The following is a 26863-nucleotide window of genomic DNA, read 5'->3' on the forward strand; positions in this document are numbered from 1 at the left end:
ATCTCTTTTGAATGCCTTTTTAACTTCCCAGCTAGAAATTCACCCCAATGAAGAATCTTTTGTTCAGAGAGAATTTGACTGAGACTCACCATTTATTCTATTGTTCTTCAGAGTCCAATCTGCCAGTCAGGAACACATCCATAGGCTCCTCCGGGAAAGTTTAATTTCCTAGTTAGCAGGAGTTTCTCAATCCATCTCACTTGTATCACATGAGAAAGTTTTGGTTTGTTTTTTTAACCCAGCTGTCAAGCTCATTACCAGGGGGAACTTCAAAATATGGAGCCAGGCTAACTGGGCTAGACACTGTTTTAAACTCCCAAGGGATTACTTTGCCATTTCATTTTACCTAATCCAATCCTACTTTCTCCTTCAGCTTGATTAACGTCTGATAGAGCAGGCCAGTCCCTGCAGAGAGGGAAGTTAGGCTTTTCAGTCCTGTTCTCTGGGATGTGTGTGGGAGAAGATATCTGTTCTCTCCTACTGAGAGAACTTTTCAAAGGCATAGGACTGGCTTTCTTAAACTGCTTTGGGATATGGGTGACCCCTCCCCTGTCACAGTATGGTGTACATGCATAAACAGGCAAATTTACCAGATGCCAGCGCACAAGCTGCAGTAAGCCTTTTTAATGTTCAGTAAGTACGTGCCAGCATTTAACACAATTTAGTAAAAAGAACCCTATATTTTGCACGATAGAAAGGGATTTGTCATTGTTTCTGCTTCTTTGGCTTTGCATTGTATGCAGAATATGACATCTTAGGGTTTAGTTCAATTTTTGTCTACATATTTCTATTTTTAGTTTGTGGTTACTTAGGGGGGAATTCATTGTTAATGCTAAGACTATATGCTAGGAATATAATGGGCTAAGACTATGGGCTCCTTTTATCAAGGCGCGCTACGGGGGTTAGCGCGTTGGACATTTCATCACGCGCTAACCCCCGCGGCAGCCTAAAATCCTAGCGCCTCGTCAATGGAGGCTTTAGGTACTAGCGCAGCAGGCGGTTTAACGCGCGGTATTCCACGCGTTAAACCGCTACCGCGCCTCTGTAAAAGGATCCCTATATGTTAGGAATATAATGGGCATCTTAGGATTTAGCGTGCTGAATTTCTTTGCTTCCATTGATTAGGGCACTGTCTCTCAAACTGTGTGCCATGGCACAGTGGTGTGCCCCAAAGAGATTCTGGATATGCCACGAGATTCCAGAATTTTACTTTATTTTTAAAAATACCCCTCGTAAGTATACACTAGAATAGATGACATGTACGTCGCATATGTAAGAGTCTGTCAATGTTATGAGTGTCTGTGTGTATGTATGGATACAACCACCTAGACAAGCATCATTCTTTGACGTGATTGTTCCTTGAAAACTAATGGCAAGTGATTTTATTTTTTTATATGCAGTAGTTATCCTAACTTGAGCATCAAAGCAATCAAGGCGTTGTTACTGTCTGGATCTTATCTTTGTGAATTTGAATTTTCAGCTCTGACAGAAATCAAATTGAAAAAAAAGAGACCAACTGCAGAGGGTGGATGATGAAATGTGTGTTTCCTTGTCAACTATCAAGCCATGTTTTTAGTTAATTTGCACAAAAAAAAAATAGGTACATCCTTCATGTTGATTAACAATTCTATTCTATTCTACTTTAGTTTCACCGTTGCTACAATTACCCATACATAGCTTAAAGAACTTTAAATAAATAACTCTCAAATGTAATTTTTTGTTGGTTTTGCAATTTTATAATTTCAATTAGAATGTGCCGTGACAGAACATTTGCTCCTTTTAGAGTGTCGGAGCTAAAAAAGTTTGAGAGACACTGGATTAGGGTATCATATGACTCCAGAAAAAGGAGGACTGATTGAGACATCTGGGTTGAAGATAGACTGAGACACCTGGGTTTTACTTCCACTGAAAGCAATGGAAGTAAAACCCGGATGTCTCAATCCTTCCTCCTTTTTCTGGAGCCATATGGTAACCCTACCACTGATGAATTCACCATTCTATACTTGATAAGGATCTACCTGTAATCATGTGTTAAAAAAAAAATAATAATAATGGGAAAAAGGCCAGCATTGAATATCTGGGTACGTCTGTTCTGTACTAATCCAGATACTTTAGTTTTCCAGTCGGTATATAGATGTTCTTCTTCCTACAGCAATGTTTATATTTTGTTTGTTTTTATTCTAGGAATGACTTTGTGCGACTCCTGGAAGTTAGAGTTATGGCATGGTAGAGTTACTTTATAGGTCCTGAGAGATTTTGTAGGGTTTTATATTATTTCACAGTAGACCTGGTACTGGATTTTGGATTTGAATTTAGTTCACGCCGCTTTTTTCAATTGTAGCTCAGTGAGAGTTATTTTGATGCAGTAGGTATTTTTCGGTCTCTGGGGTCTTGCATATCTGTCTTAAAGTATTGGTATATATTTCCAGAATAGTGCAAATATTCTTCTGTTTAACATGTTGTATTATATTGGTGGGCTATATTCATTTTTGAGGGGCACATAATCCTTGGCATGTATTTGATGCACATATTACATAGGTACTGATACAGCTGCACCAGAGCCACACAGTGAAGGACTCTTCTTTTACAGAGTGCAGAAGTGGTCCACTTTCCTTTTACTGCTGACATTGCTGTTGCTGTACCTACCCCCTCATATTTCAAGGATTTTAACTTGCTATGTTCTGATCCACTCTGTCCCATATTTAGTCCATAGTTCTGCCCTATAGTCTCAGCCCCACTTACTTTAGCTTTCCAAACTGCTGAGTCACCGACTGCCTATGACAGCAACCACTTGGGGATTAGTACCTCCAATGTACAGCTGATCAATCAGAGTACTTTTCTGTAACCTGAACTTCCTGATGTTTGGTGTCCTGATTTTGGCCTTCTCTGGTCCTGCCAAATCAGACCCACAACATGCCCCCTTAATATTTGAATGTATTGCAATGTCAGACGTCTGAATCCTGCCTCTTCAACACTGGAATTTGAACATTTCAAACACATGGATATCCATTTCAAAATTTTGGGACTGATTCTGTATAGTTCGCCAGTCCCAGCAGCAGCCTAAGAAGAGGCTGAGAATCACACACTGACATCCTATACAGAATCGCGTCTGTCTTTATAAACAGACGCCTTACTCCTGATTCTGTTACCAATGCCCATGTCACTGGCAGCGGTTACAGAATTGTGGCTCCATGTTTGAGGGATCCCTTGCCATCAACTGATCACAAGGAAATCCCCGATCAGCAGAGCTGGCAGACCTCCCTAAAGCAGCAGCTTTAGGGAGCCCTGCTAGCTCAGTTGATCAGGGGGCAAATATCCCTTCCATGATCAGCTGAGCTGGCTGCGGCAGGGGACCTCCCAACATGTACCATAAAATCAGCAGGAGGAATGTCTACTCCCTCCTGCTGCTGACCTCCCCCCCCCCCCCCAGAAGCAGTGACAACCCCTGAAACGAAGAGTGGCAGGAAGGATGCCGGGGGTTGTTGGCAGGAGGGAGTGGGCATATCTCCTGCTACTCTTCATTTTGGGAGAGTCGCCGCTTTTTTTTTGAGGGGGGGTTGGTGGGAGTGGGCATTCCTCCTGCCAATTTCACAGTATGTGTCAGGGGGTACCCCTGCCACAACTAGCTCAGCTGATCACGACAGGGATATTTCTCCCCGATCAGCTGAGTCGGCAGGACTCTCCGAAGCCTGCCGGCTCAGCTGATCGGAGATTCCCTTGCCTCAATCAGCTCAGCTGGCCGTGTCTGATTTTAAGTTTGAAAATGTAGGCCAGCATTGTTCTGGTTTACATTTCAGGTGTCTGTCACAGCCCTAGGGAGATGCTTAGGGCTGCTTAAGCTCGCCCAAGGCCATTTTTGGGCGAAACCACGCCCAGACTTGGGCGAGCTTGAGTCTCCCTGTTTTCCTAGACCTGCAACAAATGCCTACAGTGTAGGCATTTTTTTAATGTGCGTCCCAATTGGCTGCCAGACGGTGGTAGGACATCTACCTCCGCCTACAATCAGGACACCCGTTTATAGACTCTGCCCCTTTGGTTGCATCCATAAGGTTTGAAAATAAGTGCCATTGTCTCATGTGCACAAATTTCTTTCTTAATGTAAACTTTATACTATCTTGTGAATATACGGAATAAGGCAGAATATCAAAGTTGGAAGATACCAACATATTTTATTTCCATATTTGAATTTAATATCTCATCATTCACAATTTTCAGATCTGAGCTCAAGACAATTTTTAATTCAGGCACAGTACTTATTTTCCTGCCTTTGAAAGCTTATAATTAAAGCTGTACCTCAGTCAATGATGAGGAAAGTGACTTGGTCAAGGTCACGAGCATTAGTGGGATCTGAGCCCCTAATTATTCAGGTTTTCAAGTCATTACTCTTTAAGCACTAGGGCTTGCTTTCCATGCCAATTTTGGTTTGTTTTTTTTTTTAGATAATTTCTACTGATTTGATGTGTATGTTGCAATGGAGTGATTTACGGTAAGTCTCATTCTGCCAGCTGACCATGCTTATTTTAACCAAGAAATTGACAGGTTGAACAGAGAAAGTGTTCTATAAATAGAACTTTGCTTACTGATACACATTTACAGAGAAACTTGCTGAAGCTTGGACAGGGAACATGGGTTTTAATTACAATAATGAAGTCAGCCTGTTCACCGTATAGGATGCTGCCAAAGTGGTGCTGTGAAAGCATATTATTTCCCTGTCTAGAGCTAAGGAAAAACAGATGCAGACCTGGTCCATGGTATTGAAAGTTGAGCTTAGGCAGCTATAAAAATGTATAAAAGAAAGAGATGATGGCACGTGGAAAAATCTAATTAGAGTAAGAGGTGAGCTTAATTCATTAGGTTCCTCTCAGACAGCACATTATCTGAGGCTTTCTAAAGGGCCTTTTTACAAGGATGCCAATGAGGAAAGTAAATTAATGCTGTGCAACTAAAAAGAATAAGAATTAAAAGATCAATAAAACTGAATAAAGCATTGCAAAGAAAAGCCCAATCCTCGTTGGACAGTAGACTATGTTGGATTTGGAGTTTGCTAAATATTGGACACCTTGAAGTAGCAGACATTGCAGGGTGATATTTTACACTAACCCCCCTCCCCTCCCCTCCCCCACAATTTTACAAAACCAGAATAGCGGCACATTGAATGTTCTGCACTGCTCCCAACGCTCATAGGAACTCTATGAGTGTCGGGAGCAGCGCAGAGAATTTAGTGTGCCGGCCTGCACTAAAAACCGCTATTGTGGTTTTTTTAAAAAGGGGGGGGGGGGTAAATTAAGGCTTCTTTTAGAAAGCCACTGTAGCAGCTGCTGCTGCAGTAATCACTCCGACACCCATAGGGATTTAATGGGTGTCAGAGCGTTTACCATGCAGCAGCCGCTACGGCAGCTTTATAAAAGAGGGGGGGAAGGGGTTAAATAGCAGCCATTACCAGGCCTGGATGTGCTTTCTATGTGAGTATCAATAAACCCTTTTTAGGGGTGATTGTAGGTGTGAGATATAATGAGGCAACTGGGACAGACTGTTAATTGCAGACTTTAAAAGACTATCAAGGACTTGGTAACCCCAGTTCTGCAGGAAGTATTCAACTGAGTTGCCCAAAATGTATACAGTCCTACAATATCTGTTATTCCTAAGGAAGGAGATATATCGTCAGGGCAGACTATTCACTACTAAGTTGTGTTTACAGTCAATGTGGGAATTGGCATGCACTCGTAGCACGCAGCTGTTTTAACAATTAATGAAGTATTTTTGACAAAAAAAAAAAAATGGAGACTAGATGGGGGACCAACCAAATTCCAGCACAAGGGTTTTATTTATTTTTTTAATACTTGAAACAGTTCTGCATTTTGGCACAAATGTGTCTGCCTCCGGAGTCAACAATTCACTGTAAACATATATATAGTAGGCACATAACTATTCATACAGATGAACTGTAGAAACAAGAGCAAATTGCATCCAAAGTAGTGATTCTATTTTGCATGAAGGGTGATTATCAAGGACACAATTAAGATTATTATACACGCATCAAAAAGCAGCAGGCCCACTCTCCTTTCCTTTCTTCTTTGTCCTCACCCTTTACCTTTCTCTTACCCTCTATTCACTTTCCCCTTGTCCATCTTTCAAGTATCATACATTTTTATACATGGAATGTGCTATGTTTTCAGCAATGTATACTCATATTTTCACTTTTTACATTGTTGGCATGGCTATAGATTTATATTTATTCTTTTACTTAGTATAATGTTCAGCAAGTTTCTCTGTAAATGTGTATTAGTAAGCAATTGATTTTTTATACATTATTTTTTTTTGTTAATGTGCTTTTTGATTTTGCTTTTAATTTTAAAGGTGCACATGATAACTTGAGCCTTTTTCATTATGTATCAATTTGATAACTTTTTTTCCCCATGGGCAACCACCATCATAGGAGCTAACATTTCAAAATGATTGGGGGTTCTCACAGGCCCTGCCCCTGACCCCACCCCATAGTAATAGTACTAATTGTAATGCCAATTTTTCCATTCATTTTTCATATATACACACAATATAATCTCATTAACAATACATAATGGTTAACCCCAAAATTAAACTGTATGCTTCTCAACAATCATTTCTCTCAGAACACTTGGCCTTAGTCACACATGCAGAACATTGATAACCCTTATGCAAATACAATACCATAAACTAAAGGTACTAATATACACAAACAAAACCCTAAGATGCCAGACTCTACATGCAGTACACCAGAGAAATAGAAAATATATATATATTTTTTCCTGAACAGTGCAAAATATAGACAGCACATATAAATTCTCAAAACTGACACGTTTCAATCACTAAATTGAAAATAAGATCATATTCCCTACCTTTGTTGTATAGTGATTTTATTTTTCTGATCATACTTTCCCAGTCTTTGGTTGAACTTCCTTCTGTCTATTCTCTTAACTGTGTTTCCATGGCCGCCTTATCCATTTGCTGTTTTTCTCTCCTTCTTTACTTTCTGCCCTACATACATCTTTGACAATGACATTCAACTTTATTCAATTTTTCTGCTTTCTTTTCCAAATCTGTCTACTTTTCCATGTCTTCCAATGCCATCTATCCATGTCTTCCAATACCATTTATCCATCCATCTCCTCTCTTTCTTCTTCCCTCTTCCCATCTACTCATAACAAGCATTTCTTCTATCTCTCTCCCCTTCTGCTCCATCCCTGTGCACCATCTCCTCCCTCTCCTCTCCCATGGTCTAGCATCTCTCTCTCTTTCCCTTCCCCCATCTGCATTTACCCCTGCTCTAATCTCTCCCCACCCATGGGCTAACTTAAAACAGGTACATAATTATATTACAAATCCCTAATACAGGGGCACCTCAACAAGTATTCAGAGAAGAAGAACAAAATAATATAATGAAAAATGAGGAGGAAAAAGCCTGATACCAACTTCTACCTTACAGAGACAGGTGATAGGTATGGCAGGGTAAAAAAAAAAAAAAAAAAAGAAAGCCTCATAGATATAAAAAAAAACCCTCCTCATATACAAATGAATGTTTGTGATAAAAATACTGTACAGTATGTACCTGTTTTGTTTTTGATGACAAGTAGAAGTGTGTTTAGTTATTACAGTATTTGTTGCTGTCTTTTGTGTTGATAATGGCAGAAAAGCATCCAAGTAATAAGCTCATTCTTGCCCTGTCCACACCACGCCTCAAACACAGTCCTTTGAAATTTAGACAAGCTGCACAGAAACCATCTAGACAATAGGTTTTGAAAATACCAAATTGGAAGGGTTTGAGGAGAAAAACATCCATCTGCCCCTTTATGCCACTTTTTGGATGTTTTTCTCTTTTGAAATTGTATTTCTTAGGGGTCCTTTTATTAAGACGCGCTAACCAATTTAGCGCATGCTAATCGATTTAGCGCATGCTAAAGATTAGTGCATGCTAAATGCTAAGGTGCCCATATAATATAATGGGCACCTTAGCATTTATTGCGTGCTAAATTGATTAGCGCACACTAAATCAGTTAGCGTGAGTAGTATAATGGGTACACCTCATGTCAAAATGAATGACAGCTATCAAAGATAATCAGTGTTCACTTCCGGGTTAAGCCCTGCCCACACCACACCCATTCTCTGCCCAAACCCCACCTACTCTCCACCCACTTTTACCCAAACCCCGCCCATTCCCTGCCCACACCATGCCCAATTTTGCCTTAGCACCGCCCACATGAATGGTGGTCCCGTCTATGCCCCGCCCATGCCCAACCCCCATGCCACATAACCGGAAATGCATTTTCTGATGACGTCACCGGAAATGGGGGCGTTTTTGACCTCAGAGATACACTTTCTGATGATGCCAGCAGAAATGTGAGTGCCTGCCCTACTGGAAGTGCACCTTCTGATGATGTAGGTGGAAACAGGGTAAGTGAAGTGCCAGAAATGCACTTTTCTGACCACGTCAGTGGAAACAGGGTAAATGAAGCGCCGGAAATGCGCTTTTCTGATGAGATGGAAATGCATTTTCTGATGATGTTAGCGGAAACAGATTTAATCGAACCACCCGGAAATGATGTAGCCAGAAAAAAGAGTATATTATTTTAACAGCCTTTTAGTTAAAAGACATGTCTTAAGAGCTCATTGTTAGAGCAATGAACAAGCCGATCACAAAAGAAAAAAATATATTTACAGCTGCTTTTTTTTCTTTCCTGTTTTTCAAAAAACAGACTCCACCCCCCCCCCCCCAGGTTTTAAGAGCACTGCAGAAACAGCTTAGAAGAGAAAAAAGACATTTACAGCTGTTTTTTTTCTTTCCTGGTTTTAACTGACACTTTCAGTAGGAAATGGTAGTTAATGTTTGTGGGGATGGGTAACATCCATATTGTCATGGTGACAGCTGATAAGCTGATTCATCCTTTTTGCAGCCCCCCTGATAAAGCCACGGGGAGAGGGGGAGGTGTGTTTAAACCTGTCTGAACATGTCCCGTCCCCCTGGTGTTGTCATAGTGACTTATGCCTTAGTCTTTAACAATCTGAAAAAAAAACTGTTCCTATTGTCCTCTGTTAAAAAGGCAGAGTTTTAAGACTTTTTAAAAAAAATTTAGAGTGAAGTTAACAGAGCTGAATGGAATAGGCTACAGATAAAGGAATCTTTATTGAAGCATATTTATTATGATCCAAACGCGGCAGGCAGCTATGGAGGCATTAACCCTCTACTTCAAAAGGCTAAAAAGAGCGATATTACAGTCCAAAGTCAAAACGCATACAATATACACAGACCTGCTAGAATCCATTTTAAAAGAAATAAAACAATGGTGTTAGCCAGTGGCAAAGTGACTTAGTCGACATGTTAGCCTTTGCTCATTATAACAACAGTTACAAATACATCTTAACGGTAATAGATATTCTGTCAAAATATGCATGGGCCATGAGTTTAAAAACAAAAAACAGTCACAAAGTTACCAAAGCCTTTGAAACAATATTTAATCTAGGGCGTACACCTGAAAAACTTCAAACAAACAAGGGTAAAGAAATGTTAAATAAGTCTCTGAAGAATTTATTAAAACAAAAAGGTGTTTGCTGTATTGTGACCCATAATGATGTTAAAGCAGCTGTAGCGGAAAGATTTAACAGGACTTTAAAATCCAAAATATGGCGCTATTTGACATCTCACAACCCCTTTACTTATCAAGACAAGCTGAAGGCTATAGTGCACAGCTATAATTATAGTTTTCACAGAATAATACAGGCGAGGCCTGTAAATGTGAAACCCTCAAACTCTGCAGATTTGGAAAACAGTCTACGGCTGTAACATTAAATGTTATCCCATAAAGGATCTCTTAAAGAAAGGAGACCATGTGAGGCTGTCAAAAGTTAAAGGAAAATTTGAGAAAGGTTACGAGCAAACGTTACGGATGAAATATTTATAATAAAAGATGTTTTTTAAACAGGGGTCAGAGAACAACATACAAGATACAGGATTATGATAGCGATGCTTTACAAGGTTATTTTTATCCTAAAGAATTACTAAAAGTCAACCCGCTACAGAACAAAATATACCATATCGAAAAGGTTCTAAACTGAAAAGGAGGGGATAAGAACAAAATTTGTTTCGTGAAATGGAAGGAGGGCCTGATAAAGCCAGGGATGTTTCAACATGAAAAAAACAAACAAACCTGTCTGAACATGTCCTGGCCCCCTGGTGTTGTCATAGTGCTGTATGCCTTAGCTCTTTAACAAACAGCTGTTAACGTCAGAAATAAAAGTTCTCAAACCATCAAACAAAATGACTGCCACGAAGGCACGTAGATTGAGTTACTTTCTTAAAGACCATGATGTAGAAAAAGAGGGTTACCCAATGACAGAAAAACTGTACGAATCAGACAAAGAAAACATGGACCCCTTTAACACACAGGTAACTGAAAAAAGGCCTACCAAGAGGTCTTGTAACGTTCTTAAAGACTCTAATGCAGAGAAAGAGGATTACCCACCGGCTGAAAAACCGATTGACACGACGGCAGAAACCGGGGAGCATACGCACAAATTAACAGGTTCTGAAATACAAGAGTTTCCAGACGCCCAAAAGCTATATGATTCGGACACAGAAAATGAAGATGCAGGTTATGAACTATCAGAGGATAATACTTTGGATATTGAATTTTATGAAGCCGCATCAGACGCCGAAGCAACAGACATGTTGGAAAATCCTGAATCTTCCACGGTAAGAGAAAGAGAGAGAGCCACTCTTTTCATTGCCAAGGAGCAGTATTGAAGGGTTTATGAAGCTGGATGTGTTTGTGTATTTTAAAAATAAAAATTTATTTCTGTATGTGTTTTTTTGTAGGGAAGTGGCAGATCTTCGCAATCACAGAAACCTGCGGACAAGGTGTACATACCGATGATAAATCTATCCTGTTTGTGTTTTTCTGCTTGTTTCAAAGAGAACCAGCGGTGATTGAATGTAAATTAAAATTAAAACCTGAAGATGCTTGTGATTATGGTTGGTGGACTGGCATAGGACTTTCCAAAACACCACCAGAACTTAAATCAGTTATAAATGTAGCTGTATACTGCAGTATAAATATATGTCTGCAAGGCGTGAAGGATGAAGCCTGTGGAGCCTGCTTAATACGAGTTGGGGGGCAAAAGCACCATGATTGCTTGATGTGGGTGCAAAAGGATATACAACAGAAACTCAGGAAAACTTGTACCATGCTGTGCCTGGAACGTGTGGTAAATGTAGGCTATAAAATGAAAATACTGATGCTTTGTAATGAAAGCATTAATATAATCATTGATTTAATCAGATATATTAAGACCTCTATAAACGGCCCAAGGCTAATCACTACATTGGTCAATTTCATGAGAGATGGTGAATATGTAGAGACTGTAAATGATTTAATACGTGACACCGATTATAAATCATTCTTCAAAATAAATGCTTTTTAAAACATGTTTTTATTCTTGGGGTTGAGGGAAATACAGTATGTAACTGCTTGTTTTTGGGAAGGGGTAAAACACGGACCTGACGGACCTCACAGATCTAAACCCGCACGTCCTTAAAAATATGAGGTCCATGCCACTTGTAGTTAGTTTCTGGCTCTGACAGACCTCGGTAACAATTTAGCTCTGACGGATCCATCTCAGCATAGGGAGGGAAAAGTATTAGGATCCGTCAGAGCTAAAATGTCTTTCCCACGCCCGAAGAACCAGAGGCTTGCCAGAATAATTAATCAGTCAGTGTAAATTATTCAGGGATGGGAAGACAGATCGCCAGAAATAGGTGTGCCTGCTACAATGTCTGAGGATATTTCAATTAAAAGCCGCAGAACTGCTTGGGCTGATTCATTCCTGCCATTGTTTTCCGCTTACACACTGCGTGTCAGCTCTGACCGCTGCAACGTGTCAAACCTCGATTCCAATCTGCACTAAAGCCTGGAGACGTCACTCCTGGATGGCAAAGCTCTCCCATCCCCACAACGGTAGTCTCTGGCTCTGACAGATCTCGATGACAATTTAGCTCTGACGGATCCTAATACTTTTCCCTCCCTATGCTGTGACGGATCAGTCAGAGCTAAATTGTCACCAAGGTCTGTTAGAGCCAGAAACTAACTAGAAGTGGCATGGACCTCAGATTTTTAAGAACGTGCGGGTTTAGATCTGCGAGATCCGTCAGGTCCATGAGGTCTGCATTTTACCCCTTCCCCTTGTTTTTTTGTATAAAAGTTTAAACATGTAACGTTCAACTAAAACATTTATTGATGTAAAAGAAATATTTTTTAAAATTACAAATGTGTGGTGTGTTTTAGGAATTGCTAGTCATGTGAATTAACACCCCAAACTAAAACAATAGAAGGTGTGACAGGTTATAAGGAACTAGGCTCTAGGCATGTAGGGGTCATTTTGATATCAAGTTTCAAGTTTAATAAGGATTTGATGGATTGCTTAATCAGAATTCGAAGCAATGTACATATCAATAAAATTACAAAATTTAGGGGACAACCAAATAAATGACAAAAACTAAGTCTTGAAAACCAAATTATAAACTAATATTACAAACATGTTAAAACACAAGGAAAGATAGGGAAAGGAAATACAGCTTATTTGATAGTAAATAAGACATTCAAAGGAAAAATCAAAAGGAAGTGAAAGATCAATGTACTTCCGAGAAGCTATAAAATAAAGTTGAAATAATGCCATTAGACGAGCTTAGTAATTATCAAATGCGTCCTTAAAAAGAAAGCTTTTTAATTTGCTCTTAAATCTATCCAAGTTGCGTTCTTCCCTTAAGTAAATAGGGAGTGAGTTCCATGTTTGAGGGGCTGTGATAAACAATATCTATCTGTAGCAGGGCCCATAGACATACAATAAAGCCTTTGTGAATGAATAACTTCTGTAGAGAATTGTAAGTGTATAAAAATACGCCATGACAAGACCAGCAAGGGTTCTGATTTATGTGGATGTTACACCGGACCCCGGATACATCAACCGCTAACATGGTGAGTAGAAAAGGGGCTTTTATTATTTTTTTTGTTTTAGGGATATCATTTTTTTTCTGTCTCTGAATCTATCATTGCATTTAAAAACAGGAGTGGGAATCTGATGGTAGAAATAAACTATCTTTTACCAGAAAAAAGGCAACAGAGATTGTTAAAAAGTAAGTAACAGTTGATTTATCTACAAAACATTATTTTTACATTATGATTAGACCAAGAAACGACTGGAGAACCTACACCTTCTACATCAACAAGTTCTAACCAACAACCGGTTCCTTAGCAGAAGCCAAAAGATAAACGAAATAGTAGATATCCTGGTTTTGTAAGGAGACTAGTGTTAAAAGAAAAATTTCTATACACAGTCAGAACCCCAAAGAAAATGTTATGCTATGTTATAAATTGTAGATCGGGAAAATGTTAGAAAGTCGCAAGCAGATACTGTGAACCCGACAGAAAAGTCTAACAGGAAAATATCACATAGTGAAAGCTTCTTAGACGGTGAACCAGAGCCCAAAGGTGATCGGCTTGTTCATTGCTCTAACGATGAGCTCTTAAAACCAGTCTTTTAACTAAAAGGCTGTTAAAATAAAGACACTCTTTTTTCTGGCCACATCATTTCCGGGGGGGTTCGACTAAATCTGTTTCCCCTAACATCATGAGAAAATGCATTTCTGTCTCATCAGAAAAGCACATTTCCGGCACTTCATTTACCCTGTTTCCGCTGACATGGTCAGAAAAGCGCATTTCCGGCACTTCATTTACCCTGTTTCTGCCTATGTCATCAGAATGTGCACTTCCGGTAGGGCAGGTACTCCCATTTCCACTGATGTCATCAGAAATCATATTTCCGGGTCAAACACGCCACCATTTCCAGTGACATGATCAGAAAGTGCATTTCTGGTGATGTGGCATGGGGTGGGGCATGGGCGGGGCCACAACCATTCATTCCTATGGTAGGGGGCGGGGCCTGGGCAGAGAGTGGGTGGGGCCTGGGCGAGAGGGGCCATGATATAGACGGGGCCTGGTCGGGGCTGGCAAAAGTGGGCATGGTGTGGGCAGGGCATGGGCGGGGGTTTGTGTAAAAATGGGCGGAGAGTGGGCATGGTGTGGGTAGAAAGTAGGTGTGACTTAACCCGGAAGTGAACACTGATTGTCCAATCCTTATCTTTGATAGCTGTCAATCATTTTGACATGAGGTGTATCCATTATACTACTAGCATGCCTTAGTAAAAGGACCCCTCAATGTTTTATTGTTCATCCATGAACAAAAAAGAAAGGGATCACAAAAGTCCAATAGTAAACAGTACAAACAACAAAAAGCACAAATGGCCCGAAGAATAGGGACAAAGGTTATTTTTATTGAGATGACCTGACACAGCCTGTCTTTTGGCGTGAAGCCTGCATCAGGGTCTATAGATCAAATTAGTCCCTTCTTCCTTCAAACGTTTGGAGGGTAGCAAAATCTTGCAAATTAAGTACTCACCAATTCTTCATCAATTGCTTCAAAAAATGAAAGATAATTCCTGCATCTTGACTTTTTTGGAATCAGAATTTAAATATACTGAGACAAAATATATATATTTAAATTCTGCCACTCAACTTCCGCAATGATATTTTAACACTTTTGGGTTTTGGTTTAGACATGATATATTATTAGTATAAAATCCAAAAGTGTTAAGCTAGTGTTTTGTAAAGAACACCATGCACTAAAATACTGTTTGTGCACTGTCTCCATCCATAACCTACACTTTATTTTCGCAGCTGCCTACATCTAAAATGGATAGCATATGAGTTGCATCCAGAGCGACAGCATCCCCTCCCTTATGTGCCATGCTTGTAGTTCCTCTCTCTCCCCAGCTGTCATGTGTTGTTTTCTTTATCCCTTTCTCCTTTCTTTTTGTATGGACTGTACCCTGCCCAACAGTCTTTGTACAATGAGTGGGATAGTGCATTCTTAATAAACTTGGAAATTGGAGCATTGGTTATTTAGCATGTGGTAGTCATTATACTTTGGAGGAAAGAACCTAGAAACATTTAAATATCTATGTGGCAAAAATGCACATGAGGAATATCTCTTTCAGATGAAAGGAAACTCTGGAATGAGGAGGCATAGGATAAAGATGAAAAGGGATAGATTCATAAGTAACCTCAGAAAATAATTTTCACGGAAGGGAAGAGCTGCCTGGTAGAGACAAAAAGTATATCTGAATTCAAGAAAGCTTGGGACAAGTACATTGGATTTTTTTTTTTTTTTTTTTTGTAAATCTTTATTAAATTTCCAAACTACCATAGTGCAAACAAACAATTTCAATATACACAAGTTTACACAAATGCACATTAAACTTATAAACATTAATGCACAACTATTTTCCCCACCTCCCACCAAATAATCAGAAAAATTACATACCTACAGGAAACCCTCCATATATTCCCCATATGAAATTCCAATGCAAAACCCTTCCCCTCCCACCCACCCTGGATGTGTATGCTTAAGGGTCGATAAAAATAAAATCAGTTATCATTCCTTACAGAATTTAGTCAATGGTTCCCAAACATCCATATTTCTAAGGGACAGGAAGGGATAGTAGATGGCTTGGATAGGCAGACTGGATAGGTCATATGGTCTTTATCTGCCTTCATTCTATGTTTTGTGTTTTTATTACCACAGGTCCACATTAATGATTAGTGTGTACCAAATCCCATGTTAACTGTTCAGTACACTAAACAGTCCATAGTCACAAATGCATAAAGAATGCTATTCTAATCCAGTACTAAGACAATTATTACTGCTGCTCTATCATGTCATATTGTTTTTAGATATTTTTTTCACATTTCCAAACCAGCGTGTGATATGGCGGAATTAATATGTAAACTTGTTCATTGTACATTAGTCTCCAATGACTGGCGACAGCAACCTTGCTGTTCATTGTTAACAACACTGGACATTTTCAAATGAACTGTCACGCACATTCATTACAGCTTTCTACAACTGCTGGCTGAACTGCAATGCTTCCCCCTTCCCTTCATCTCTGCCTGGGCTTTCATCTTGTACACTATTCCTAAGATTGAGGCCCTTCATCGCAATAATTCATGACTCAAGATTATGATGTCAGACATCCTCAGATGCGTTTCGTGCAAGGTGAAAGATTTTTCGAGCTCTGCTGAGCCTATGTAAAATCCGAACTCAGCTCTTCAAGCCGTAACCACTTGACTTAGTCCTTGATGTCCTTGATGATTTATTAGTGGTTAGCAGCCTTGTAAAAATGTTTTGTGGTGTAAAATTCCTGGTCTTATAATATAGCTCTTTTTTTTTTTTTTTTTTTTAGCGCTGCCAAGTTTTCTAAATGTATTCACATTCTAGCCTTCGTTTCTTGACTCAGATTTGTCCTTATTTTATAGCTTAAAGATCAGAAATTCACAGAGGAGGCAATTAGCACCTGAAATAGTCCCTACACAGTAACTCATTCAAGCATGGCCCTCCCTTACCCAGAATTAACTGTTCATGGGACTTCGGTTGATTTCTATTATTGAAAAATGTGTTTGGTGTCAAGAAATGGCAGTCCATTCCTCCTTTGGTATGAAATATAGCAGAAAACTTGGCAAGGTGGAGTAAAAAAAAAATCAAACTAAAGAGAATAATTACCTGCCTGCTTGGACATTGCAATTGTTTCAATCTGAATAGCAACACATGACTTCCAGACAATAGGTGGTGATCTATAACAAACGGCAGCTTGCAGGAAATCATTTTACTTTAATATATTGTAGTCATTAATTTACATTATTATATACAGTGTTATCAACTTGTTGGCTGGTCCTTTGTGACCTTATAATTAGAAAGTCTAATGTGTCATTAGAGTGATAATTACTGTACCATAATAAGAATGGCTTCTAGAACAGATGTGCCAATACAATATGAATAGATGTTTCAAATAAAAATAATAATAATAATAAAACATCCTGGCTACCTCTAGCATTTTAAGCACTGACATATCCAGCCATACGTGATAGAAATCTTAATTTAACTGTGCCATAATAAAGATCAGAATGCACTGAAGTTTGCAAAACATGTATTTGGAACTAGAAGCAGAGAAACATGATGGCAGATAAAGGCCAAATGGTCCATCCAATCTGCCCATCTATAGTAACCATTATATCTTCCTATCTCTAAAAGATCCCACGTGCCTATCCCAGGCTTTCTTGAATTCAGACACAATCTCTGTAATTCCAGTCAGTCACATTCATTATCAATTCATAATTAAACTTTTTTTTATTATAAATCTTTATTGAATTTCAAACTTTGACAGTGCATAATAATTAAATGAACATAAACACTGCATGAAATGCACTATTAAATACTCAAATAACACATAAAACAATCATTCCCCCCCCACTCCCAAATATTAATACTAGAAGAACTATTATGTGAAAATAATTATAAAGAATAAATAATTCTATACTCAAAATACCTTTCCCTCCCCTCCCCCTCTCCCCCCGGATGTGTAAGGAAATCTAGTTAAAGGAGAGATAAATGACCATTATTGCGAATTAACAAATGTAGTTAATGGACTCCACACTTTATTAAACGAACTACTAAATCCTAAACAATCCGCATTTATTCTCTCATACTTAGAAGTAGTACACACATTTAACCACCAGAGTGTGTAATTAAGTCTGTCATAGTTTTTCCAGTTTCGTGTAACCATTTGAATAGTCTTTCCCGTCAAAATCAAGAAAAGATGGCTTTTTTATATTTGTCTAACGTGGGCTTAACGTGTAATAACGTACCACAAATTATGGCTTCATAAGTTAAGGGAATAGATGATTCAAGAATAAGATTAATTTGTCCCCAAATTGACCTCCAGAAATTAAGTATCAACGGACAAAAAATAAACTGTTTAACCACCACCTGCTCCACTACTTTACACAGTAAGCATAGGTTTCAAATGGCTGTATAGCAGGGATCACAATGTCCCTCCTTGAGGGCCGCAATCCAGTCGGGTTTTCAGGATTTCCCCAATGAATATGCATTGAAAGTAGTGCATGCACATAGATCACATGCATATTCATTGGGGAAATCCTGAAAACCAGACTGGATTGCGGCCCTCAAGGAGGGACTTTGAGACCCCTGCTGTATAGTGAGCAGAGACAAAATGATATGATGACAAGGCCTTAAGATGAGATGAAACATGACATGCCTTAACACTAGGCAACTTAATCCACTTAGATAAACTTAGATTATAGTCATACATGATATCAATTTAGAGCAGACATGGGCAACTCCGGTCCTCGAGGGCCAAAATCCAGTCGGGTTTTCAGGACTTCCCCAACGAATATGCATGAGATCTATTTGCATGCACTGCTTTCAATGCATATTCATTGGGGAAATCCTGAAAACCCGACTGGATTCCGGCCCTCGAAGACCGGAGTTGCCCATGTCTGATTTAGAGAGTTAAGTCAAACAACATAGTTGAAATGACTGCCACTGAGCAGTGGACACAACTTTATGGCAAGTAGTTTATAGATACATATTAGATCCTAATTTCTTGGTGTCATTGTTCAGTCTTAAGGCAGACATAGTAATTCTGCCCCACTGTACCACTCTTTTGTCCCTGGACAAGCTTAAATTAGCAATAATTTTATTTTAAAGTCTCAGACATTGTTTCATATGAACGGAACAGACTGCCTGAGTTATTACGTCAAACTTCATCTCTTGCAGTATTCAAATCCAAGCTAAAAGCCCACTTTTTTTTAGGCTGCTTTCAACTGCTAACTCCTACTTAATGTAAAATTACCTATGTCTTTATCATTCTCTACAAGGAACTCCTCCCCTATATGTTCTGTCTAGGGCAGGGGTGTCAAAGTCCCTCCTCAAGGGCCGCAATCCAGTCAGGTTTTCAGGATTTCCCCAATGAATATGTACGAGATCTATTAGCGTACAATGAAAGCAGTGCATGCAAATAGATCTCATGCATATTCATTGGGGAAATCCTGAAAAACCGACTGGAGTGTGGCCCTCGGGGAGGGACCTTGACACCCCTGGTCTAGGGCTACCATATGGCTCCAGAAAAAAATAAGACGGATTGAGGCCTCCAGGTTTTACTTCTACTGCTTTCAATGGAAGTGAGGCATATAGATTGAGACATCTGGGTTTTACTTCCATTGAATGCAATGAAAGTAAAACCTGGAGGTCTCAATCCGTCCTCTTTATTTTCTGGAGCTATATGGTAACCCAATGTCTGTCCAACTCTTCATAGCAAGGACCGTCTGTTACATGTCAAATATACAGTGTTGCAAATGCCTTTCAGTGCTATGGAAATGTTAGATAGTAGTAGTAAACATTTTGGAAACAGCAGGCCTTTGATACAATGATGATAGAGTAATTTGCAACAGGTCACCTAGGTGGGAAGATCCAGCAGGCACCTACGTTATAAAGAACAACAAAGACTGCAGAAATTACAGCTATGATGATGTTGCATATGCATACCAGCTTGAGATCTGGTGTAAAGAAGGACACAAGGACCTGCCCTGTTTTGCCTTCGGGCTCATCCTTTACCGCCCCTAGGTCCGCCCTGTTCTGCTCCTGGCCCAGGTCCGTTCCGCCTCCCATCCCCATGCAAACCTCGTCTCTTTGGGTCGGGAATGGAATGCATGTACGCATGCGCAGATGCAACAAGATGATGCTGCATGTTTAGGCACATGCATGTGACGTCACTGTCATATCTGTGCATGCACAGAAGCACATCAAACTCGGCCCTGATCTTACCAGCTTTTCAAAACCTGGACAAAGTGCTGGGTTTTGAAAAGCTGTCTGGATGCCCGGATAGTCCTCTGAAAAGAGGACATATCTGGGGAAATCTTGACATCTGGTAGCCCTATAAATATTGTAGAATATGAGCAACTGCACATATTTTATAAAGAACCCACCCCAGCCCATGATCTGCCCCCAAACATATCTACACTAGAACTGCATGCACATACATGCAATGCATGTTCATGTTCATGTTATCTCGCTATCATATATCTTTGATTCAGCATTTTCCCCTGGATTCACTATAAATCGCCCACCGCTGGGTGTACGAATTTGGGTGCAGATCCCAGACCTGCATTCAAAATAATTAGCTAATGAGCTGTTAACAATCAATAGCTGCCACTCATTTGGAGTTATGTGTGGATCTGCCCTGTACTCTATTCCAGTGGTTCCCAACCCTGTCCTGGAGGACCACCAGGCCAATCGGGTTTTCAGGATAGCCCTAATGAATATGCATGGGGCAGATTTGCATGTCTGTCACTTCCATTATATGCAAATCTCTCTCATGCATATTCATTAGGGTAGCCTGAAAGCCCGATTGGCCTGGTGGTCCTGCAGGACAGGGTTGGGAACCACTGCTCTATTCTAGATATGCCTAGATATGATAGCATACAATTCAAAAGGGACAGATCAGGAGCTTTCTCAGAATTTAGGCGCAATGTTATAGAATAGTATCATTTACGTGCCATTAGTAGCATCTGTCATCTGCATTGCGTCTGTCATCTGCATTTTCCTGGCTAAATTCAAGCTAAGTCGGCTGTGGCCTTGTCTTTTTTTTTTTTTTTGGGGGGGGGGGAGTTGGCTGGGGAGGATTCCTTGAGTGTTTTTTTGCTATTTTTTTCACTCTCAGCGTCACTTACACTTTATTGTGGTTTGATATCGATTTGCACATTGATTTTGCACACGTGGGACAATCCATGATGGTGTGCAGGCAGAGGTGAATCACCTCTGTCTTTTGCGTGAAGCGCCGGAGCTTGTCTCCCTTCGCTGACCTCCACACTGAGATTGCCTCTTTCCCTTAAATTTATTTCCTTGTAATTACTTGATTTAATTATTTCTCTAGGGGTGGCTGAGTAGCTTTCTTCACTCTCGGAATCCTCAGACTTTTTCTGCCTTTGTGGTGTATCTTTTTAAGCATCTTGTGGCAGTTTTTGAGGAGTTACTGTTTGTGCTGTGATTAGTAGCATATCAGCATTAACACCAGGTTTCATTCATTTATTTAAATTTTCTATACCGTTCTCCCAGGGGAGCTCGGTTTACATGAATTTATTCAGGTACTCAGGCGTTTTCCCTGTCTGTCCTGGTGGGCTCACAATCTATCTAATGTACCTGGGGCAATGGGGGGATTAAGCGACTTACCCAGGGTCACAGTGTGGGTTTGAACCCACAACGTCAGGGTGCTGAGGCTGTAGCTTTAACCATTGCGCATCAGTGCCACAACCAAAATAAGGCGCAAGATGTGCATTAAGCAAGTTTGCTGCAAAGGGTGCTCTGCAGAAATTGCAAATCTTGCCAGTGCCTATCTTTGGCACCATTTGCTAAATTCTCTATCTCCTCCCCCCCTTTATGTCTATATTGTATACAGGCATACCTGTATACAAAGGAGGTGATTTTATTACTGGGAACCTAGGTATGAAAGGCACATAAACTCAGATATGGCATCTAAGTTATAAATGTGCACTTACATTTATTTATAGATACACCCTACCAGATAGTATTCCAAGGCGGTTCATAGACAACGGCGCGAAAGACAAAGGCGCGTGCCGACAACTGAGAGCAAGACGGAGGCGCGCGCCGAAGAAAATTACAGTTTTTAGGGGCTCCGACGGGGTTTTTTTATTGGGGAACCCCCCCACTTTACTTAATAGACATCGCGCCGGCGTTATGGGGGGTTGTAATCCTCCACATTTTACTGTAAACTTAACTTTTTCCCTAAAAACAGGGAAAAAGTGAAGTTTTCAGTAAAATGTGGGGGGTTACAACCCCCCAAACCCCCACAACACCCCCACAACGCGGAGCAATGTCTATTAAGTAAAGTGGGGGGGTTCCCCCTCCCACGCCCCCTCGTCAGAGCCCTAAAAACAGTAATTTTGAGCGGCGCGCGCCTCCGCGCTGCGCTCAATTGTCTGGGTGCGCCTTTGTCCCGGCGCGCTTTTGACCTGACACCTTCCAAGGCGGTTATAACTGTTTTCATGTATGTGTGATTAAGAAGCCACATGTGTAACCATTTTATAAAATACACTCCTAAATTCCAATCTTACTCTCATTGCTTTTTCTCTGCTCCATCAATACTGATGGGATTAATATTCAAAGTGGTTTAACTGGCCAGAAATGGCTCCTGACCGGTTAAATTGACCGTTCAGGGTTAATCTCTCATTTTCAATAGTACTTTACCAGTTAGGCCCAGATTCTGTAACCAGTGCCGTGATGGGCGGCCAGCTTAAAAGTGGCCACTGATCGCATTGTCAATCCCGTGATGGCGCCAGGTACATAATCGCGTATGTGCTGGAAATGTAGGCCAGGGTGTTTGAAAAGTTTGGTAAAAAAAAAAGTTAAATATAAAAAAATATATATAAAATAACATTTGCAAATTTAACTGTACTAAGTTGGCATGAGTGTGGTTGCTGCCACAAAAAGTGAGAGAGTCAGAGAAAGCAAAAGGAATATGGGGACTAGAAAGTGAAGAAAACTGAGCAACTTCTTCAACAGACCCTGTGGAAAACAGCGTTTGCAAATAATGAACTTTTCAGGAATGATAGTTCAATTCTTTTTTTCTTTTTTTTTAAATCATTTTTATTGGGAGACAACAAGAGAAACAAGCAAAACACAGAAGAAAAAACAAGCTAACAATGGCAATCAGAAGAGAATAACAAGCAGCACCAAGAAAAGAATATGCAACATGACACTGCAAAACTGACCAAAAAAACAAAGGCTGCCAATCTCTCATGTCGGCTCCATCATTTTCAACTCCCAAGAAAACAGGACATCCCCCCCCCCCCCAAGACCAACAGGAGGGAGAAAGCACGCCCACCAGACAACACCACCCATACAGACAAACACACTCATGACTGTGGTGTGTTCTTAGTTCAATTCTACTTGCTACATTGTTTTTATATTCCCAGGACAGTATGTAAAAAAGAACTTGAAAAGCAAATAGCATTAAGATTCACACTTACCAACTGGAGACATTTCAGGTACACTGGCAATGTAAGGCCCGTCCAAGAACTGTGGCTCATTATCATTAATGTCCTGCACTTTGATAATGAATTCGGATTCTGGCTCCATTAGCTTTCCTGTAGCTTTATCAATAGCACGAGCACGCAGAGTATAGAAAGGTTTCTCCTCTCGATCGAGGCTCCTAATGGCATGAATGTCCCCAGTTGTGTCGTCAATTGTAAAAATTGTGCCAGCGCCATCGCCCAAAAGGGTGTATTTAACAGATTCAACTCCTTTGTCCAAGTCAGAATGAAGCTAAGTAGCAGGGGGAAGAAAAAAAAAAAAAAAGACATTAATGGTCTATTTCTGGAAAAGGTCGTATTGACAAGTTAGTGTACTAGAAATGAGATGTCAGATGGATCACTAAAGGTTAAGACATTAGATTCTGAAAACAATGAGATGCTTTTGACACTGTCCCCATTCTTTCTCTCTCTCTTGCCTCCACAACTGTAAATTAATAACAGACACGTATTATACTTAAAATAAAAAAAATCAAAAGAAATCAAAATTCTGATTAAGACGATAGGGTGCTCATTTTCGAAGCAGATGGATGTCTTTAAAAAACTTTTTTTTAAAAAATCCATTCTGCTAAAAACATCCAAATCCTGATGTTGGAAAAACATAATTTGGAGATTTCACACTGCTGTTCATCCAAATAGCAAAATAGCAAAGGGGCATGTGGTCGGTTTGTTTTTGGTGGGACTAAGGAGGGCCCAACAATAGGATGACCAACACAAATTTTTGAACTGGAAGAAACTTCTAGGCCTAAAAAGAAGGACATTTTTATTTGGACTTGTTTTAAGTTATAGTTCAAGTTACAAAAGGTTGCTCTAATTGAGCAGCTGACCACTGGAGGGATTAAGATATAAACCCTCCTTAATCCCCAGCGTCCCCGTCCTACTTCCCTGACTGTGAAACTGTAAAGAAAATCAGGTTCTATGTCAGCTGCAAGTATTATGGTAATTTTGAACAAAGTAGCAAGCAAATCAAAGGCGTATCTTAGTGGTTAGTGTAGTGGACTGTGCACTAGAGAATGACACGGGGAAAAATTCTGTCCCCATCACTGCCCCGTCCCCGAAACAACATCCTCTTCACCGCCCCATCCCTGCCGTCCCCTTCACTGCCCTGTCCCCATCTCTGCTGTCCCCTTCACCGCCCCGTCACCATCCCCGCTGTCCCTTTCACTGCCCCGTCCCCATCTTCAGCGTCTTCTCCTCTCCATGCCCCCCACCCCTAGCACTCTTCACGTGGTCCAGCAGCTCCCTCCCGCCGGCCGTCCATGCATTTCCCTCCCTCCCTTCCTTTCCCTTACCTTCTCTTGTAGCAAAACTGGCAATTTGTATTACAGCCGGAGCCTTGAAGTCGCGTCGGGTTGCCTGCTAGAAAAGTCTCCTCCAATGCAACTAGAAACAGGAAGTTGCGTCGGAGGAGACTTTTCCAGCAGGCAACGTGACACAACTTCAAGGCACCGGCTGTAATACTGCACATAGCCTTATAGAAATCGCCAGTTTCAACAAGAGAAGGTAAAGAAAAAGGAGGGAGGGAGATGCATGGCCGGATGGCCAGCCGGAGAGAGGTGGCTGCCGGATCGAATGCTCGTTCACCGCGTGTGCTAACCATTCACTGCTCCACGGGGTGGTGAATGGCCTTGTCCCCGATCTCGCGGTGACCTTTTTTTTTTTTTTGTCACCATTTTGGCGGGTAACAATCACCATGTAATTCTCTACTGTGCACAAAGGAACCCAAGATCAAGAACCACTTCAATTTTTTTTTTATAATTTTGAACCTTCCAGAAACAGAAAACTACCCACTGTAACTAAATATAAATGACACTTGAAGGACTGAAGACTATGAGGTTGGTTTGAAAAGTTGGGTTAAAAAAAAAAATTTAAGCAAATATTTTTTTTTTTTAAAGTAATTTTTCTCAATATACTCTCCATCAGGAGCTGTACACTTGCACCCTCTTCTACGAAACTGCGCTAGCGGTTTTTAGCGCAGAGAGCCGCGCTGAATGGCTCACACTGCTCCCGACGCTCATTGAGTTCCTATGAGCGTCAGGAGCAGCGCGGGCCATTCAGTGCAGTTCCCTGTGCTAGAAACTGCTAGCGCAGTTTCGTAGAAGAGGAGGTTAGTCCAGCAAGTGTCCAGCTTTTCCATCCCATCAGAAAAATACTTGTTGTTTTGTTGTTTTTTTTGTTAACTAAACTTTTAAAACTGCCCTCATATTTAGAGGTTGTACAGTACATTTAGGTACAGTACATTTGGCTTTCTTCCTCCCCTAATTCCACATCCGCTTGACACCAAAACACCACTATGCATCAATAAACTTAGTTATCCTATTCAGACTACTATGTAGGTTTTGGGTATAACACTAGATCAATGCCTAACCATGAAAGACCAAGTAGACTCCTTAATCAGAAAGGGTTTTTTCACTCTCTGGAAACTTCGATCCATTAGAGCATATTTTGATAAGTCAGCATTTAGAATTCTGGTACAATCCCTTATACCAGTGGTCTCAAACTCAAACCCTTTACAGGGCCACATTTTGGATTTGTAGGTACTTGGAGGGCCTCAGAAAAAAAATAGTTAATGTCTTATTAAAGAAATAGTAATTTTGCATGAGGTAAAACCCTTTATAGTTTATAAATCTTTCCTTTTGGCTAAGTCTTAATAATAATATTGTAATTTATAGCTAAAGAGACATATGATCAAGAAACTGTTTTATTTTACTTTTGTGATTATGATAAACATACTGAGGGCCTCAAAATAGTACCTGGCGGGCCGCATGTGGCCCCCAGGCAGCGAGTTTGAGACCACTGCCTTATACTGAGTCAACTTAATTACTGTAACATCACCTATTTAGCAATTTCCCAAAAGAATATGCGACGATTACAACTTATACAAAATGCAGCAGTCAAACTGATTTTCGGGCTGAAGAAGTTTGATCATGTGACACCTTACTACCGACAGCTGCATTGGCTACCGATGGAGGCAAGCGTAAAGTTCAAGTTCGCCTGTTTCTGCTTTAAAGCACTATGGTCTAGCCCCCAAATACATAACTAACCTTTTTTCCTTCTCAGCCAACAGACATAAGAGAAGCACACACTTGAACTTCGTTTCCCCCCCAGTTAGAGGATATAAACACAAAAGACACCACCAATACCTTCTCTCACACCAAGCAGCATTATGGGGTAAAGATCTAGAACAATTGCTTATGCCTTCCACTTATGGGGAATTTAGGAAACACCTAAAAACATATCTGTTTCTGAAGTATCTAGAGAGCTGACCCGTTCAATTCTTTCTCTTCAATAACGGTTACCTTGAACTGTTAACCACTATCTTTCTCCTCTGTTAAGTTCATTCAATTTGTAACATCTTTTAATCTTTGTAAACCGCATAGAACTTCACGGTCCTGCGGTATATTAAACAAAACTGTTATTATTATTATTATTATCCCGGAATTCTTTGAGACCTGACACTACCAAATCCGCCCACAAACTCAAACTATCTTTCCTCTTGTTAAAAGGCGTCATGTATGCAGGTAAATTAGTGAAATCCCTTGTCTTCAAATTCACTGAGCTTTGGAATAACCTCCCTGCCCCGTTGCGGAACCTAGGCTCATTCCAATTTCTCCGAAAACATCTGAAAAACCTGGCTTTTCTCCAAAACGTAAAGCTTCATAACCTCTAATTTCTTATTATGTCCTTCCCTCATTTATTGAATTTACCTGTAAACTGTGTCAAACTCTATCTTTATGGAGATGATGCGGTATACAAACTTAAGGTTTAGTTTAGTTTAGGTATAGTACTGTAGGTATTTTTCAGGTCCTGGAGGGATCACA

At 40.3% G+C, this 26863-nt stretch overlaps 1 protein-coding gene across 5 annotated transcripts in view; it reads right to left on the reverse strand.

Annotated features, from left to right (window-relative positions):
- Window positions 1–26863, reverse strand: part of CDH12 (cadherin 12) — a 799528-nt gene that overhangs the window by 293916 nt on the left and 478749 nt on the right. For all 5 annotated transcript variants that reach the window (XM_033935287.1, XM_033935284.1, XM_033935288.1 and 2 more), the window contains one exon: window positions 22983–23277. In XM_033935287.1, the coding sequence (XP_033791178.1) occupies window positions 22983–23277 (295 nt within the window). The remainder of the gene's footprint in view (window positions 1–22982; window positions 23278–26863) is intronic.

The sequence above is a fragment of the Geotrypetes seraphini genome, chromosome 2 (assembly GCF_902459505.1).
Source record: "Geotrypetes seraphini chromosome 2, aGeoSer1.1, whole genome shotgun sequence".
NCBI classification, from domain to species: Eukaryota; Metazoa; Chordata; class Amphibia; order Gymnophiona; family Dermophiidae; genus Geotrypetes; species Geotrypetes seraphini.